This window comes from Syngnathus leptorhynchus, chromosome 21, assembly GCF_054491065.1.
Source record: "Syngnathus leptorhynchus isolate UIUO chromosome 21, UIUO_Slep, whole genome shotgun sequence".
Classification (NCBI taxonomy): Eukaryota; Metazoa; Chordata; class Actinopteri; order Syngnathiformes; family Syngnathidae; genus Syngnathus; species Syngnathus leptorhynchus.
The window spans coordinates 3,537,741-3,557,231 of record NC_141215.1 but is presented as its reverse complement, the minus strand read 5'-3'; the positions used below and the strand labels follow the sequence as shown (position 1 = coordinate 3,557,231).

Below are 19,491 nucleotides of genomic sequence, written 5' to 3'. Positions count from 1 at the left end.
TACCCTCTGGCAAATTAAGCTAAATTCATTCAGCAGAGCCAATATGCCTGAAAAATTAAAAACAGATTGTTTTTGCGCCAGCAATCATGACAACCCCTAACCATCTGACATCCCCCTCAACGAGTGTGTATTCTTATTAGATGTTAAAGTAAATACTGATTGTGCGCCTAACATTGATTTCTGAATTCCAATCAAGGTTGAAGCATCTGTTACCATGCCAACCACTGAGCTGCCATCCTCTTTGAAACCAGTCTACCACTGAAATGTATTCAAATTATTAAATATTGTGGTTTTGAGTCAGTGACTTTAAATATACCATTTCAGTGTTTGAACTTCTTGCAGGGAGAAGATGTCAGCCAACGTTAGGCTTTGACAAATATAAGTGTGACTTTTAGATTATGCACATTAAATATTTAACCAGACGGAGGAGAGCTTCTGCTTGGACGCCCGTGCCAGACATAGCCATGCAAACTGTCATTTAGCCATTCATCAGTATAATGATGACTTTTCTCAACCCATTTATATTAAAAAGGTCACATGCCAACCGAGTGCACTAGTGTAATAAACTCATTAGTGCCACGGATGCCTTTTTCCTGCACCACTAAAAAAAGCTGCTGGTCATAAAAATCTTGTTTTTGTTGCAGTATTTTCTGCAATATTGTCACAAACATGAAAACCCAGGAGGGGCGATGTGCAATGCAGTAGACAAGATCGTAACTAAACATTTGGTTGGTTATTTGGAAGTAGTCAAACAAGAAAAGAACAGGTGAGAAGTTTTTATAAAACCCAGCAAAATGCATGCACACGCCTCGTCATTTAGTTGGACAGTAATTCATCTTAGATGGCCTGGAGAAAAACGCCAAAATGGATGAGGGTAGAACAAAACCAACATGAAGAGAATAGCCAACTTGATATATTTCGAAGTGAGCCGGGGTTTTAAATTGATACTGTCAAATATGGAGGCCCACCTCCAGGATGCGGCCAGAATTGAAATGTGGGCAGAATTTGGGAGAATGGAGTGACGAATAGTGTCCCGGTGCACAGTAGAAATGAAATAAAATGACTATTTTACGACTTGGCTCTTCTTCTTTTCATTTTTTTTGCTGTGACACCAATTACCTCCCCACAGAAAAGGTATTTAATGACATAATGGGCAGTTCAGTAAGGTGAATGACTCAGGGGAGATTATATAAACAATCAACATATCCAATTACACGAAAACTACATAGCCACTTCATTTTAGCAAACTACATAAATTTGCCTTACTGACGCCAAGTAATGCTGCCCCACGTTGCCAAGGGACTATTTTAAATTTGTGGGAGCCTTGAAGGAGGTCTAAAATTTGTTCCACATCTGTAGCATAATTCACAACTTATTCATCAGCGCGGCTCACTCGCTTATGATATTAGCCTCTAAATGGATGCCATGTCAACTCACAGCCATCATTAGTAAAATCATGTTGACATCTGCTGCCTGATGAACTTTAAAAATATTAACAAAACTGGATCATTTGCCAAGTCGATTATGTCCTCGCAAAGCTCAGCTGTCAACCCAACAGCGGTAACCTTTTTGGCAAAATAACCTCGCTCGTTTGTGATCCACCAGCGCTTTGTTAGCCCACAGGAAGCCGAAGCCCGCCGAGCTTCATTTGTCACGTCAAGCCTGTCCTATATCTGTCCAAACAAGCCCCCAGACTGATGACGAGACAGAAGACAGTTGGGGTCGAACGCGCGGCCGCAAACAAACGACTCCTTCTACTTTCCTTTTGCTGAATCAATTATTTAAACTCAACTCCCATCATTTACATGATTGCTTTTGGCGCACTGCTGGTCCTCAACAGAACAGGACACACATTGCAATTAAGCTACATTTAGAGACGTGCACTAATCATCGGTACCCGCACATGCCACAATTGTATTTTTTTTGCCCTCCTGACACTGTTATGATGATATGATCATATTTCATCTCAGTATTGACCACAGTTGTGCTGGAAAAATTTTACTGTAATGGAAGCTGTCAGTCAATTGGGAAGCGAATAAAGGAGAGTAATGGTGGTTCAAAATATCTCAGAGGGTAAAATCTCGAAAGGCACTAAAATGTGTACTGGTCTATCCGAAAGAAGAGAATGTTGATTATGTTTCTCGTTTGCTGCTTCACCAAGTCCGCCAATTCTGGTAAATTTGCATTGATTCAATTACCTGTATGCTAACTAGCGTTAGCATCACAGGCAGCATGGGCACCACCAACAAACAGAATCAACTTGGGCTGGTTTACTGTTTGCCATGTGCACCTGCTTGAGTGACTGCCGCACAAGCGCAACATCCTTTATCAACAAGCTCAACCTGTTCTGGATGAAGCTCCTTCGGAAGCAAGCTGCAAAAAAATGATAAGTCGCTCGTAATGTATGAGTTTGAGACGTGCCAGTTCTGTCTGGATGTATTTTCGGGGGGGAGGAAATTGGCTGTCCCTCCAACAGAGTGACAGCTATCTCTCTATTCAATGACACGGCCCGATGACCCTCATCCGTCCGACGCTGGCTGTCGTCCAGAGCGTTTGCGCCGCACGCGGGCCGAGTGCGCCGTCTTGGACGGCGTTTGCATTGAAGAGGCTCATTATCGTGAGACTGAGTCACTCCTCATGGCTGCTCTCGTTATCGGACCGAGAGCTTGGAAAAACAATTACAGATGGACTCCCAGAATGAAGGTCTGAGAGCAGCAAGTAAATTGATTATATGCATCGCGCTCTACGGTGACTACCGCCGTCCCATTGTTGACTATGCAATTAACGCATATGACGGCACCGAAGAAATACAGACGTCGCCGAGTGAGTACCCGCGGAGTATAATTACAGGTCAAACTAATTTCACACCGGCAATCCGGCTTTGCTTAATTCAACACCCGCAAAGACTTTGCTTTTTCCACTTTCATTAGGGCCTGAATGTTTAAATAGTAAAATACACCCATTTTGGAAGTTAGCCTTTTAAAACATCCAGTGGGAGTATCAATGGGTACATTAAAAATTAATTTAAAAAATGCCATTTACTTATTCACTTAGAGTAAAAAAATTCAATTAAATATGAGAATTGCTTGGGTAAAATGAATTGAAAAAAAAAAAAAGGAAATAAAAATCCCCATTATACTCATTTAACCGTGGAATAAGAGCTCCATAATAATTGTATTTAGAAATGTGACTACCGCAACTGTGGTATTTACATGCATTGCTGTAACGCAACACAATTTGAACGTTACAAGTGTAGCAAAGTCAATGCACTGAATCTGGGTGTCGCCGTGTGACCGCTGTCCTTGGGAGCGAGATCAACCGATGGGACGCATCTCCTGCTACACTCCCGCATTTAATTAGATTAAGATTCACAACGTTTCCCCTTTACACATCTCTTAACCAGCTGTCTCCAAAGGACTGTGGATAAATTGCCAACGGCTAAAAAAAGTGACTGGGCGAATTGGGCTTGGGGAAAGCTCGAGAAAAAAAAAAGGGGGAGAATAAAGTGCCCTGTCTGTCTGCTTGATGTATGGAAGTATCTGCCTCAGCTCTGCTTAGACAGAGTGGAAATCTCTGCTGAATACGAGCCATTTTTAAAGATCAATACAGCTTTGGACAGTGAACAGTGCAAGTTCATTAAGTATGCAAAGACGCGTCACGATGAAGACATCTGAGAACAAATGGCTATATTGATTTCTAAAGGGGCAGAGACGGCTCGGTCGAGGAAATTTGCATGGACGTGAACGCAGCATTCATTTTGTCTATCGTTAGCGGATGAACTTTGAAGCACCCCCGAATGAGTTTGATAATATACAGTACTGAGCCCTCAGATAGATTGGCTGGTGGAAAACGTAGTCAGGAATCCAAACTAGTACTTTAACACTGTGTTTGAGACCTTGAGCCCTCAAATGGTTAAGTTTGATTTAGATTCTAAATGATGGAGGATTTATATGAGAATAAATTCAATAATGTTTGGCAAAAATGTTTAGTTTCATTAAATTTGTTCCTCAAATAAACTAGGAACAAAGGGAGACAGTTGTATGTGAACAGTAGCTAAAAGCCTAAATCAATTTGAACATAAAATCCCCCCATAATCGAAAAGAACTCACCTGTAGTAGATAAATCGATAACATGTGACTTTTTGTTGTTATGACACACTCATAATAACATACCGGTGGGGTCCATTGATGGAGGTGGAACAAAGGAGGAACGATCAAGAAATGAACACCTAGAAAGAGAGAGAAAACATTTACTTGCAAAAAATATATATATAAAATATATATTTTTGGGGGAGTAAGTTATGAAATCAATATAGTGAGTATATTGTCGTACCATTCAAATGTGTAGTGAGTGTAGGTCATCCCCCATTGCATCCTCAATAGGCAGCCACTCCAATAGACTGGGGAATAAATAAGACAAATTCACAGAAAGAATTTAGATTTAAAATGTCACCTTAACATACATCAATGAGCAGCAATAGTGCCTGCAAGTACGACTATGTGCCACCGGAAAACAGTCGAAACTATTGAGAACGTCAAGAGAGAGTCCCTCTCCCCTTGGCTTCTTAATTGAACACCTCCTCCTGGGAATTTACCTGTCAGGGTTGCTTTAATGGAAGAGGACCAAACGATATATCAATGCCAGTGCCGATGTCCCCCACTGCAGCGGCATCAATATGGGACAACACAGAGATAAAATAGGGCCCAAATGTACCTCAAGGTCCCTTAACTAACACTCAAGAATGTTTTCTCAAGTAAATTTTCATTACTGATGCACAATTCGATGAAGGAAGTAAAAAAAGAAAGGATTTAATGAAAGTGTATTGCTGTAATTAAAACATGAGTTGTAGTATTAAAACAGAAGGATACAACAACATAATAATGTAATATTAGGATAAAAATGCCTTCTCTAAAACGCTTAAACTTGGCCAAAATATGGCAATATAAATATTCCAGCTGGTTATCAACACTTTTGGACAGTCAAAGACACTAAAATACGGTATGAAAATCAACCAATTGAAAACGAGGCAACGCTGCCTATTTTCAAATAGACGAGATACATAAAAAAAATTTCACGAGACATACCTTTAGACTTTTCTATATTTAGGGGCAATTCAATAAACAGTTCTAACAGTACAAAGCATTTCTATACATCTGTAAAGCGCTTTAGAAAAAAAATCGTTAAGTATGGTAGGCTAGGCTACAAGCTAAAGCTACGTCGCGTTGACCCGAAGATTAAATTAGCGCTAACGAGTACAATTACTACAATACTACCAATATTAGTACGAAAATAGTTTATAGTATCATTTAATAAAGTTGTGTATCATTACATTCTCCGTATTATTACGACTGTTGGTAGTAGCTAACTTATTACACATCGTTCTTACCTCATGCGTTTTAACGCTGTTAACAATGGGGACAGCCGGGTAATTGATTACACACACCTGCGCAGTACGAGAGAACAAACGAAGAAGAAATTCGTCATTTCCGGTGTCATGTCCGCGCTGCTTCATGCCTGTCGGCATTCCGTATTAACTGTAATATTTCCTAGTCACATGGAATGTTGATTGCCAAGGGATGTCGCTGTTTCAATATATATACGTATTATAAATTTTAATATTTTGTACCTTGCAGGTTTTTCTTTATTTGCATTATTTTTCTTGATATGTCTACGCCACCCAGTGAATTGTCTCACCTTAAGATGTTTAAAACTTTATAATAATATATTTTTGGACAACTCTGTCCAACAAATGCAACAATTTATTTAATTTGTCTTTTAATAGAAATGGAAGCTGTCTATGTTTAAAGCTAGTAATTGTGTCAAGCAATTCCATGTTGATTGCATTAGAAGACAGATTGTGTCCTGTATTGTCTTCCCCAGCAAATACACCCGGTGAATAAAGCATCTTTGTTGAACATTCTGGTGCTATTTGATAATAAAATGATCAATTTTGTCACAAAATCAAACGTTTCCATGCTCTGATTGATGCAAACACTTTGAAACTCAGTGTGTGAAGGCTAACGGAATGAAAGCTTTAAAGAGGCAAAAACAAATTGCTATTGCTTAAACATTCTCTCCTAATGGTGTGGATGTGTTGTTTGAATGAGATAACAGAGATAAATAGCCACATCAGTTCTACTATGAGAGCGTTTTCTGTCTGCTGGTGCCATTCGTGGACATTGTGATTACAAATTAGAGCGTCCGCTGCCAAGAACCAACGTGGACAAAACCATGGAATACTCTTGGAGGCCGGGAACTATTTGATTTACCGCTACAAAGAAGAGGCGAATATGTTGAAATGGTGTTGGTTGTCATTTAACGCTGTGTTTGTTGTGACAAGCGATGGGAGGACTGACATGGGCTTTGCGGAACATGAAAACAAGGATTTACTTTGGGATTTGGGTGAAGTGAAGCTTAGCAAAAAGTTTAGTCTGGGTTGATGTGTGCATTAAACCCTGACTCACAATCGTTATTTTTCTGCGTATAAATCCAGTGGAGAAATAGAAAAACATGGAGACAAACAGTTAACAAAACATATTTTAAAATGGTTGAACATTCATAAAAGAAAACCACACCTAAAGTATATCCACCAATGCCTTTCCCCCGCCTCAAAGGTTTTCTTTCCCAGCTCCATTTCCTTCCCTCAATTAAGGCAGCAATCTTGTCTGTGTTTTGTTTTCACAGCGTCACTCCAACAGAAAAGATAATTGAACAAAATGGATCGTTATTTAGCTTGCAGCACAGCCATTAAGCTAAGTGCTGGCTGCGCTGGCGTTTCTTCACTTTGGTCTCCAGCTATGTCGCATTCCCCGAAAAGGAGTTGGGGGGCCGTTTTTATTCTCTGAATTGTTACTTTTAAGTAAGAAAAAAATCGTACACGTTCATTTTTACATCAAAGCAATATTGTAGTCTGTAAAACCAATTTAGAAACATATAGAATTATTTTTTGACAGCCTGGGAGTTTTTTTCCCCCCTTCCTATTACAAACTGCTTTAAATGCTGTGCGAGCAGCACAAATGTATCCAAACTTTTTTTTTTTTTTCTTCTTGCCAAACGCTCCATTAGTCCCACCTTGGGTCAAATGCTGTAACTGTGGACCCTTCAGCCACAGTTGCAAATGACTCAGCTGGGGATTTCCCCTCCCGGCTATATGACGGGTTATTTTTCACTCACTCATTTTTTTTATTTTGAATGAGAAATAAACTGCCTTGACGGGCCTGTAATAAATAACACCTCTTTTGGTTCAAATCTACGACCAGCGACGTGGAAATGCAAAAATTAAATATAGTAGACCGAGCACTGCTTCAGAAGGAGATGGTGGCCACTTAAAAAAATAATTACCTGTAAATACCACAAGAGGGCAGCAAAGCAACTTTAATTCTATGAGACTAAATGAAGGTCAATAAAATTCCTTGCATCAAACATATCACAAGTGGAGCTGTACTTTTTTTTTTTTTAACTTTTACAGGAGTCTTTCTACTTAAGTAGAAAATGAGTATGCCGCCTCTACCAATTCATGATATGAAATCTGATTTCCAAAGTCACTGCGGAACTCACCTCTCATCACATTGTCAGTAGGGGCGGGCAAGTACCGTTAGATGGAAGGGTTGGAGCGCTTTGGGAGAAGCCCGGGAAGACAATTAATCACTCAAGAGAGGCAACCACCGCAGGGCCAGGGGTTGCAAAGCGCACATGGTGAGTGGAATATTTGATGAGGACATGACAGAGATGATCTGGCTGGTGCATGAAGAGTAGGTGGGTAATCACAAGTGGAAATGCGAAAGGATGAGTTTTGAAAAGTTTACTTTATCTTCAATAATATCCAAACAGTATTTTTGATACTTCTGTTTCATGTAGGTCATGTTATGGCACGTCCACACCTCCAAATAAAGGAAAACTGCAAGCAGAGTACTGACATTTCTTTTGATTTTAAATAAGAGAAACTTGAAATTGACAGGTAAAGTACAAGGAGATGGAACAGAAGCGGAGGACCTAAATAGACTCCTCGTGACAAAAATCTCATAGAGATGAGACAGCCCCGAGATGCTGGGCAGGCGAGAATCTGACACCGAAGGACTGATGTGACAGATAATTGGCGAGCTCAGTGGATGAAATGGAAATTGAACTTACGGCAGACACTTCCCTAGTACCAAATCAAAATTTTAAAATGGGAAACAACAAAACAAATTAGAATGCTTACCAGAGATGGGGGGGAAAAAAATCAAATTTCATCATATAATTCGTATCTATGCAATGTCTTAACTTGGTTACCATGGTAACTCTCTTCCTAAGAACTGCACTTATTGTGTGACTGTATTTGCAAACATCATTTCAACAACTCGAGCAAAGGTCAACCGATGCAAGTGGCAAATAAAGTAACCACAAGAATTCTAAACTGCACAAAACTGTTTTATCTCTCCAGTGAGTGAGTTGTTGCTCCCTGCTGTCCTTCACACTTGGAGCAAAAAAACAGGTCCGCCGACTGCTGGGGCGCCAAAGTAAGCTGCCTGAACAAAAATTGCCATTCTTTGTTTTCTCCTCTCCTGACAGTTGCTTCTGACCATGTGTGGGAGGATTACCTTGGAGCTATTACCACACAGTTACGCAAAACACAGATATCTACATTATGGTGATAAAAGGGAGACAAGGTGATGAGGGATTTTTATTGCCAGCTATAAATATGTTCAGTAGTGGCCCATTATCATATTTCAGGCACAGTGGAAAGACTGCCGGAAGGCAAAGATAACGTCACGCGACAACAAGCCTGATTGTCACAAACCTAATTGCTATGATGGGATGTCAGGCCAAAGTTGCACGGAGATCCCTCAGCGCCTCCTAGTGGGTAGGAGAGGAAGAACATGTGAGCATTTTCTGTACATAGATAAGATACTTTGGCAAATTCAGCAATAGACACTGCTGAAAGGGAATTTCAAACGTCTTTACGCTTCTTCAGGTTTTAATATGCAAGGAAATTTGCTTAATTGCTTAAGTTTAATTGCAAAAATACTACACACAAATGAGCACCTGCAAAATGGCGCTAAAGTCCAGTTTATGAATGGAATTTGAGTAAATAATTGAGGGGAAAAAAGATTATAATGAGAGACCAAATACTTTCCGCCCGCATTTATTTATTTATTTATGAGCTTGGTGTTGAAAGTGCAAAGAGCAGTCAGTCACTTAGACACGGCAAATAAAGACTTTTAAATACTTATCGGAATCCTTGTCTTTTCTTACAAAGAAATTTTGGACGACTTGCTGCTGTCCGTCTGTTTTTGTGCAAATTGTCCTAAAACAGAAAGCCGGAAGCGGTAGTCGAATACTTTACAGTTGTAACCGGTAACAGTCCACTGCTGCCACCGTGTGGACAAAAAGCAGCACAACAATCCCACCACTTCATTTTCATGCACTTCTTTAATATATCAGTTTCTCATATTCACAACAAATACATTAAGCTCTTTCTCCTTATGATACAGCCTTAAATAGTTGTTTTTTTTCTTGTACACGCAACCATTTTGAAAATGTCTTTGGACATTTTAAAGTTTGTTACATGTGTAGATCTCTCCATGCTTTCCTAGCAAATTGACAAGATTTTCTTTGTACATTATTTACAGATGGAGAAGAGAGGAATGAACAAAAACAAGCAAACAGTTTTAAAGACATGATAGTTCTGCTGGACAGAATTAGGCGGTGTTTTTAAAGGTGCAGGCAGCAAAGACAAAAGAAGGAACATTAAAAAAAAAAAAAAAGTACACCAACTTAGACAATGGTGGTCACTTTTAGGCAATTTATAGGCGCTCTTATCCCTAAATTAACATTATAGTGTGACTTTATGAAGTAGATTTAAGTAGTGGGGGACGAGAGGGAATGAGAGAAAAAGATATCAAATGACACAGAAGCCCACTTTTCAGTCAATGCTTTTGAAATGGGATTAAAAGAAAAAGAATACATAAGTCAAGCCATCATAGTAGAATTGCAGTTATGAAACAATAATGGAAATGTAGTTGACACTTTTATAATGCTTAAAGAGGGTGATTGGTAATAAGTGACAAAGCGTAAAAATAAAAAGCATGTACCTTCTGATTTTTGTTGTTTTGTGCATTTAAAAACAAACAATAGTAATACGGAATTTAGTGATACATGCTTTTCATTTGAAGCCAATGCAATTGCTTCCATTTTTGCTCTTTAATGTAAAATCATTGTTTTGTATAGTTCCTTGCACTTAAAATTTATAGCGTGTATTTCCGTTTTAACAAATCCCCCAAACCAGCACAAAGATCATAATAATTGAACCGTTACAAATACAAATAATCAAAATAATTGAAACGTTTGGCAAGAATACTTTTCAACAGAGCGGTGCAGTTTGGTTTGTCAACCCCGTCACTTCCAAAGTTAATGTAAAACATGGACGGCTGTATATCAGACATAAATAACTATTGTAAAAGGAGCTGCCAGAAAGTGAAAAGCAAAGCATAATCTTTCATGACCGCTTACGATGGCAACTCTATGCTTCAAATCCCAAAACAACTAAAATGGCGAGCTCAGCTCTCTTCACTTTGGGAGTGGATACATATTACGAACAACAACAAAAAAAAAAAAAAGCAGGCTGACGGCAAAATCTTAGCATCGGGTCTCGCAGATGCTAAGCTCGAGAGGCCACCGACTTCGGATACCGCAATGTGCTTTGCCAATTTGGGACAAAAATAATAATGTCAATAATACCACACAAAAAAAAAAAAAAGAAAAAAGAAAAAGGCAAGTCGCTCATTTCAAATCATTTCTACAAAGTGCAATGTCTAGAAGTCACAGACTTGGCAAGAAAGCTTCAAAATAATTCCAAAAATTAGCTTGTAAAACATAAACAACAAATAAATACTGCTGGTCTGTACAGAAAAAAAAAAAAAAATCAAATAAACTGCACATTCTGGAATGAACTCATTCATGTGACCGAGAGCGACGTTTTTAAATACACAACACTCGAGAGGCTCACTGAGCATTTCATTGTGTGACACCGCAACCCGTTTAGTCAGGTTGCGTTAAGAAATGGGATCCAGATCAGAGTGCAATATTAAAGCCACGTAACGCACCAAAAAAAAAAGGGAACAGAAACAGTGACATGCACAAAATGTGCTCTTCGACTTCAGTGAAAGAAAACTCTTCCCAAAATCTTAAAATACTCAAATAACTCCCACGTAAACTGTTCAGTGCTTTAAAAATGGAATGTAGATCCCACTTCTATCACCTGCCCCCCCCACCCACAAAAAAAAAGTAGTCATTAGTTGTTGCTTCTATCACCGAAAACAGATGTGATGCTTTTATGGCCAAGAAAAGTTGCGTAGCTTTCATCGCCTCCCCGAAAACGTCACTTTTGTTGGACCAAAAAAGTTGTATTGTTTGTAAGGCAAAAAAAATTGTCACTTCTACTGTCCTATCGCCAAAAAAATGTTGTTGTCCAAAATCTTTTTGCGAAATAAAATATTGAAATTTATGCTTCTATCGCCATAATTTGTTGCTTTTATTTTTTTGTCATGTCAACTGTCAAATACGTTTTGTTGTTTCTATCGTCAATAAATGTATTACCGTTTCTATCGTCCCAAAAAACCCGTATGGCAAAATAAAGAGCTTCTATCATTCACAAAAACCCGGCAAAAAAAGTTAATTTTGGTTGCTAACGTCTCATTAAACGGTGCCTTTGTACCTGCCAAAACAGTCTCATCATTTTTTTTTTTTTGGGGACAAGGGTCAGGTCAGGAATAGGGCAAAGGCAAAAAGCAACAAGCTTGGTGCTGGACGGAAAGTTTTCTCCCAAAACCCAAACCTCTAGCTAGTGCTAGTTAAAGTCGTAGCATGACAAACTTTGAGCTATATATAGAAAAAGTAGCTTTCAAGTCACGGTTGGGGAAGAAGTCCTCCCGCTTCTCAGCTCATCTCAGCGAACCCGGCAGAGGGCCGCCCCCCGCAGGCCGCCTTCCAAAGTGCAGCCGGAGCCGCTCGGCCTTTTCCTCGCCGCGTCGCATCCCGTCGCCATTTTCTTAGGCGGGCTAGTCCACCTGGGAAGTTTGCCCCGCCTCCAAATGGTTTTGGTATGGATATATTCGTGCTTGGTTTTCTTTTCCATGAGTGATTTTTTTTTTTGTGGTGTATTTTTCTTAAATGGGATTTTTTTTTTTTTTGCCTCCCCCCACCCCTCGATTCGGTTTGCTGTCGCTTTGGCTGGTTGCCCAAAAGACGGCTTTGAAGTTGGAAGGAATCTCATCATTTGTAGAGGAAGAAAACGGCACATTCGTTTAAGACTACATTTCAGGTTTTTTTGTTGTTGTTTTTTTTCCAGTGATGAATTAATCCACGGCAAGGACGGAAGGACTTTGGAGCAGTGATGAGGGAAGGGCTGGCGAGATGCACAGCACTTACTTGAATGCTGAAAACTCCCCTGGTGAGAAAATAAATAAATAAATACATAAATGCTGAAAGGGCAGTAGCAAAAATATAATTGGGTTAAGAGAAATCCAAGACTACCATAGCCGCCCGCCTGGATGGGAGTTTTGGGCGAGGCGCAGGCGTATAAGCTGAAGTCCTCCGTCTGAAAGCCGGCGCGGTTTAACGAAGGCTCCGAGGCGCTGCGGTGGATTTTGGGTAACGAGCGAGCCAGCAGCTCGATGGACGCCAAGATCTGAAAACGTTCATCGTTGGAAGTGATTCTTAACTCATAATAATATAAAATAATAATCTGAGTAATAACCTGAGGGAAGAGGGGTCGCTCCTCTCTCTTCTTCTTCAAGCAGTCGGCCATTAGCCTCTTCATAGCCTTCGGGCAGTTGCTCCGCACCTTGCTGAGGTCGGGGGACAGGTAACCTCGGCCAACCATGAATATGATCTGCGCATCATAAGCGAAACACAGTTATGACAACTTTTTTTTTTTTTTGGGAAAGTCTTTCGAATGACATCATCTTACCTGATCTCTGTTGTTGATGTTGGAGTAGGGCAGCGCTCCTGACATGAGTTCATATAGCACAATGCCAAAGGCGTAGACGTCAGACTGGAAGCTATAAGGATTCTTGTCCTGGAGTCGGATCACTTCCGGAGCCTTTTGGGGGGCACAAGGGGGTTAGTTCACACGACGCCGGCTGTCCGTTTGAAAGCACTCACCATCCACAGAATGGAGCCGGACAGCTGTTCAAACTGATGGGAGCCGCTCCAGCGAGACTTGACTGTGGCCAGGCCAAAGTCGCCAATCTTCACCGTCAGATCCTCATGGAGGAAAATATCTGCGCAAGATGCGTTTAAGGAAAACCCGTCACGCTGCATCTGTAACGTGTGAAAATTCACAACAAATCCAAGATACTGTTGCTCTTCAGATCACGGTGGATGATGGACTTGGCGTGCAGGTAACTAAGAAAGCAAAAAAAAAAAAAGAAGAAATTAAACGTCTATTGACGCTGTAAAATCGTTGAATTTTGGGGTGCGCTCACTCCATCCCCTGAGCAGTCTGCCTGGCGATGTCGATGAGCTTGATCATTTCAAACTTGGTCTCGATGATGTGCAGGTGGTGGTAGAGGCTGGAGCCTTCGCACCACTGCGTCACGATGGCCAGTTGAGGCTTGGTGGTGTAGCCCATGAACAGCAAGATGTTGACATGACGCGTTTTCCTGGAACCATGAAGGATGTCGGACATGTTCTAAGCGGGGGGGGGGGGACGCTGATGACTTTGAGGTTACCTGAGGACGCCCACTTCGTTCTTGAAGGCCTGAAGCTGCTGAGGTGTCGGAGCGGTCACGTTCAACATCTTCACCGCCACGTCGCCTTAAAGAATATTCATTTGAGTAATTTTTGGAATAGTTGATGAGCAAGATAAGCAGAGCTGCAATCATCCTACCATGCCATTTTCCTTTGAAGACAGTTCCAAAGGAGCCGGAGCCTATCCTCTGCCCGAGCGTGATCTGCCCCTCTGGGATTTCCCAGTCGTCACTAGAGTCCCGCCTCCCCAGCGTTTTCTGTCGAACACGACACCCGTGAGACCCTTTCGATGGACACGGGACGTCCCCCGTTATCGGCGGGACCCACCATCTTGTTGCGGTCCTCAGACGAGGACGACGACTTGCGCTCCCTCTGAGGGCACGGCGACTTCTGGGGCACCTTCACGTTGGTCAGGGAGCCGGGGAGCGAGGCGGGGGGTGTGGCCGACAATCCGGTGGTTGATCCTGAAGGGTGGGAAGGGGGAGGGAGGGGGGGAGAAAAGAGGGAAAGACAGGTAGGTGGAAAGGTAACTAATTCCGACCGACGGGGAGTTGGAATCTAGTCTTTGTCGACATGCAAGGGAAAGGTGAGGGGGGGCGCTTGATTGGATGGCGTTAGAGTCAAGCCCCCTTTTGGCGCCATCTGGTGGCACGGAGGTATGTTGAGGTGAGATGAGGAGTTTCATTTCAGTATTTCCCGCCATGTTGTGACTCGGCAACTTAACCTCCACACGTTCGGTGTGCTTAACTTAATAACGCCGGGAACCACGTAAGATGTTTTTAAAAAAAAATTGCTCTTCAAACACAATAACGGACACAAAATCGATTTTAAAAGAAACTATTTGAAATGACAATCCAGTTTGAATAAATCTGGCTCGGTTAACTACTGACGGTTTGAGGAGGTGGTGAAACATGGTGGGGGGGTTCACACAGCGAATGAGACGGACCTGGTGTTTGCGAATGAGGGGAGGCGGTGGTGATGAAAGCAGGATGAAGGGGAGGGGGGGGGGGGGCACGAGAACACACAGAAGGGCCTGACTACCTCGGAACACGGGCTCGGGCTCAAAATCAAACACTATGTCATTGGGGTAGGAGTATAGGAGGGGGCTTGAGGTCCGTGTTCGGTGCTTCCTCAAGCAGCGGGCAGGGTGGGTCGGGGGGGCTGCAGGGCAAAGAGAGACAGACAGACCATCACTGCTATTCACTCACCCTGCCCCTCGCCGCTCAAGCTAAGCGTGCCCACCGAGCTCCAAAGCATATCACATCAAGCTTCGGTTAGGCCTTGATTAACATTTATTCACACGCGTGTTTTTTTTATTTTTTTTTCAATTGAAATCAATAAATTCAACTTGAAAAATAGTGTGTATTATATTAAGGGGCTCCTGTAACACATAAGTAAATCAATATTGTTTTAAAATGACTTTTAATTTTTTTTTTATTAATAATAAATAATTTTACGTAAAAACACATCACATCTCATTTTGTTTATAAACATCCTTTTCTATTTTGCATGTAAAGAAATCAACCGAACATTAAAAAAAAAAAAAGAACATTTTTAAATTAATTGAAAATATTAGTTCCAGCAACGAGAAAAAAAAAGAAAAAAAAAAGCAAATGTTGTCGGGTCAGGTTGTAAAACGAGCACCGAGTCTAAAGTTTCTAGGGTCTTCACATGCACGGATATACAAACACACACACACTCACACAAAAGACCAGAGTGCACGCAGACACGCAGGATGGTGGGAAAAAAAAGAACAAAAATGGAGGCAAGATCCTTACCTCCATCAGACCTCACTAGTCCCTGATCTCGGATCAGGTCCTGAAAAAAAAAAAAAAAACTTCATTAAATCATGCCCTGTTTTATTTTTTTTGGCCATATTCAAATTATGGCGCTTTTTATTTTGCCGGACTCTTACGCAAAATGAATTTATCACTCACATCAATGTTGACGGCCTCGATGGTGTTGATATGAACGTTGGGGGCTGAGGACGAGCGATCCCGCTGGCCGAACTGGTTGCGGTGCTCCTCCTCGTTGGGCCGGAAACTAGGCGGGATGGGGATGGATTTGGATGGGGACAAGGCGGCGTGGCACATGGACCTGTAGAGACCGCGTGGGCCAGTTAGCAGGCTTATCGGAAAGGTCCGAGCGTAAAGGAGGCTCACCCGGTGGAGTCGGACGGCGGGAGCGACGGACAGATTTCGGAGACGGGGGTGGTCCCCTCGGAGGAGACCTCCTCTTGGGTGAAAGGGTGATGCTCGAAGAACTTGGACACCAGCAGCAAACTGCGCGGCACAGAATTGCGTCATTATCATCACGCGGCCGTGAACGTGACGGGCGACTTCTCACGTGGCACTTACTCGAGCAGGTCGTAGTTGACGCACATGAGGGGGACCTCGGTGCTGCAGCGCTGGTGGAACTTATAGCAGCACGTCTGACAGCGGAAGCCCTGGAAAAGAAGCTTCCGGCAGAAGTCGCAGAAGGCCAGCGTGAAGAAGGTCTTCCTCACCTGGAGACGACAAACACGTTCCAATAAGCCACATTTGAAATTTTCCATATGACTTTTTGACATCTACTTACAAAGTTGTGCGTGGTGAGCGGCACATTCTCCAAGACTTCCACGTGCAACTCTTCCCCCGTGAGCCAGGAAATATCCGTATCCCAACCAATAGGCTTCTTCTCTCTGATAGAAAATCAAATACAAAATCAGCACAATGTTTTTCTTTGGTCATTCCTAATTTTGCTAATTTCACACTCGCCCGTCTTGTATCCTGTAGACGCCGCAGCACTCCGGGATGAGTCCTCGCATCATGAGAGCCTTCTTGAGTGAGTCTCGCACGGTCATCCCACAGCGGGCGGGAACCTGAACAATATCACCCTTAGTTTTGTGTTCTTACGTGTACTGTGATGTCTCCATTTGAAATATATAAATTAAACATAATGGCTATAAATAAAGTAGGGGGCGTGGCTTAATACGTGACATGACCCTCAGTCATTATTTTTGAGAAACGCGTACCACTGTTCTCTGTTTATTGGGCAGGAAGACCCGGACGATGGGCTTCTGCGGCGAGCGTGGGTTGCTGCGGCTGGCATCGGTGGGTTTCTGGAGGACTGCCAGGGTGTTGGGCGCTGAGGGGAAAGCCTGAGCGCCGCCCCCGCCGCATCCCGTCTTGACCTCCATAAGAGCCGGCACGGGACTAGGCGAGCAGAAGTCGGTGCCGTTGCCGGTGGCCTCCAGCAGCTGCTGCTCCCTTTGCTGCAAGGCGTCCAGCTTGCTGGTGTACTCCTCATAGGCCTGTTGAGTTGGGGGCGGAGTCTTATATGACATCGTGGAGCTTCCATGTCGTAAAAAGCAAACCGCTCTCACCTCAAGATATATGGAGGGAGGATTATGTTCTCCTCCAAACTTGTCCAGAAGAGCCTCTAAGTGTTCTTGTGTCAACTTGATCATCTGTTTGATATTCCAAATCTGTTTTGGAGAGAGACATTTTTTTTTTTGTGGGTGATTTATTAAATTCTATTCAGTTTTGCTGACTTTGAAATTAGGATCCTCTGTTTCGTATGAGTCACTTTTGTGAATAAAAAGCTTCTCACTGACTGACTGACGGTAATCAGATATCAAAACCGATATCCATTCATGAGAATGACATCACTCGCAACCCATCTCTCCAGTCATTCACTCGAGAGAATATGACATCATGCAAGCTCATCAGTTTTCAGGCTTCCCTTTTGCCTGAATGAATTAAACCTATTCATAAGACTGAAGCAGCAGCGTACATTTTTCCAGTTTAGGGAACTTCACTTCATTTTCCTTCCACAAGTTTGTACAGAACGCAAACAGCAAAACTCAGCGAGTAATTGAAATATGTGTAATTTCCTAAAGTTGCCACAAGGTGGCAGTAAAGCACTTTTCACTTTCAGACCTAACTTAATGAAGCTCCTTCTATTACTTCAACAAAGTTGCTTGGCACTAAGCAATATTTTGGCTTGAGCTGTGTTGGGCAATATCTTTTTTTTAATATATATTCATTTGTGTTCAGATACAATTTGTCTCAGGAATGGAAACTTCAACTGATACAAAGCAGTCAGTCTTCATTGAGAAATGGGGCCAAAATGTATGTAATTCAATACGGCACATAGAAATCTAGAAAGAAAGAGACAGCAAGTGTATCACTTGCAGAGTTAGCACATGACAATGTTTCACACTTAAAAAGGGCTGAAGGGTGAACGATGACTCAATGGGATGTTGAAAAGACGGCTATTTCCTGATATTGCTCTTATCCTCCCGACTTTCAGGAACTGTATCAGATGCTGGCTATTTCCATCGCTAGGCCGTTTAAAGGAAACCTCAAAGATGAACAAACTTAAAGTAATCATCAGAGAGAGAAAAAAAAAAAGAATGGAGTTAAAATATGTGTCAAGCTTTACTAATTCTGGTTATGTCGACATTTGACTTGATTTACATCTTTTATTCTCCAATATAGGATTTTACTCCTATGGCAATTCTGAAAAATGAATACCTCACTCAATAAATGTCATTAAAGGGAACAGGTAAGCAGAGCTGCACTGAGCTTCATTGAATGTGCTGATAACTCATGGAAATAAAATATATTTAGCTGTGAATGAATGAAAACTAGGTGGATTTATATGCAGAGGCCTGCATGGTCAAGTGTGTGCATGTTTTTTTTTTTTTCCATACAAAAGTAACCTGTGCAGCTGCATAATACGTCAACACGACTGTAGCTAGCATCCACTCCTCTGACCACCATCAACCCCGAGTAGGTCGCTCCACCGCGTCCACGTAGCGGTGCAACCCCAGTGGCAAAAGCGCCTCTAATTGCCCGTCTTTGTTGTGTCAACAGCGGCTTGCATTGCGTTGCGTGCCGTGGCGGCGCTGCAGTGAGAGCCGACGGAATAAAGCGAGCAAGGCCCCGAGTAAACACCGACCCCTCGAATAAAAGCTCCCCGTCCAGCTGCTGCACGTCCCCGCCTAGCGGGAACCGAGGATCCAGAAATCCTCCTCCGTTATACGGTTCTAGTCGTTGCCCACCCCTTGTGCCGCATCCCCCCGCCGTCCGCGGAGCAGCCGGTGTCTCCTGAACATTTCCATCCAATTAGCCCCGCACGGAGCCCCGTTCCCCGTGCCCACTTTGCTCCCTCCCACCCCCTCCGCCGCCACCATCGCACCGCTGCCGTAAAGCGCCTACCTCCTCGTCTTGCGGACCTTCGGGGATCCCCGCCGGGCTTGAGGGCTCCAGCGCGGCGCCAAGCTCCTCGAGGCCCTGCTCCCCGCCCGGCTGCCGCTCTGAGGTGTCTCCGTTAAAGACGGGCGGTGGGGACTCGGCGCTGCTCAACGCCGCCATTTTAAAGTGTGAGAAAGTGAGTGGAAAATAAGAGAGACAAGCGCAGTGGCGCCGCTGCGGACCTAGGGGGCGACAAAAACAAGCTTGAGCAGGCTGCAAAGCATCAGACGCACGAAATAGGCGCAGCACACGTATGCAAGACGCACATTACAGGCAGACACGCGCAAATTCACAAAGAAATGCAATACACATCCCTATCCTCTATTATGGCGCAGATGCAGTGATGGAAATTAATGCCCCTGACACTCTCTCCATCCAGCCTCCACATTCGCTATCCTGTTTATTATTGTTTACTGATTTATTTATCCCTCTGGTAATTTCTTTTTCACAAACAACTTACGATAAACTGAACATACATTTTCAACGCAAGCGTACATACAAACAAGACACAATCGTACCT

General features: G+C 42.6%; 2 protein-coding genes across 4 annotated transcripts in view; both read right to left on the bottom strand.

The window, feature by feature from the left end:
- The window catches only part of large1 (LARGE xylosyl- and glucuronyltransferase 1), a 112,249-nt gene extending 106,736 nt beyond the window's left edge, over positions 1 to 5,513 (bottom strand). Inside the window, exons 1-3 of one of the 2 annotated variants that reach the window (XM_085902023.1) lie at positions 5,387 to 5,513; positions 4,333 to 4,399; positions 4,110 to 4,228 (exon numbers count right to left, since the gene is read on the bottom strand). The gene's annotated coding sequence lies outside the window, so the exon portion shown is untranslated. Of the gene's footprint in view, positions 1 to 4,109; positions 4,229 to 4,332; positions 4,400 to 4,594; positions 4,638 to 5,386 lie in introns of those variants that run through there. The other variant, XM_085902024.1, reaches the window with a different exon arrangement.
- A 3,895-nt stretch (positions 5,514 to 9,408) lies between these two features.
- On the bottom strand, positions 9,409 to 19,109 carry braf (B-Raf proto-oncogene, serine/threonine kinase). Of its 2 annotated transcripts, XM_085902331.1 has the most exons (20): positions 18,936 to 19,109; positions 17,096 to 17,197; positions 16,745 to 17,023; positions 16,488 to 16,591; positions 16,309 to 16,411; positions 16,089 to 16,237; positions 15,894 to 16,013; positions 15,669 to 15,828; positions 15,510 to 15,549; positions 14,773 to 14,892; positions 14,059 to 14,195; positions 13,871 to 13,988; positions 13,713 to 13,797; positions 13,467 to 13,643; positions 13,340 to 13,386; positions 13,144 to 13,262; positions 12,950 to 13,081; positions 12,737 to 12,871; positions 12,514 to 12,667; positions 9,409 to 12,427 (listed from the first exon to the last, which is right to left on the bottom strand). In XM_085902331.1, exons 1-20 carry the CDS (start codon positions 19,089 to 19,091, stop codon positions 12,405 to 12,407), a joined length of 2,460 nt encoding a protein of 819 aa, XP_085758457.1. In that variant the 5' UTR covers positions 19,092 to 19,109; the 3' UTR covers positions 9,409 to 12,404. The 2 variants fall into 2 exon arrangements, with proteins under 2 accessions (XP_085758457.1, XP_085758456.1); XM_085902330.1 differs by lacking the exon at positions 14,773 to 14,892 and having other exon boundaries at positions 18,936 to 19,102.
- Positions 19,110 to 19,491: the final 382 nt, after the last annotated feature.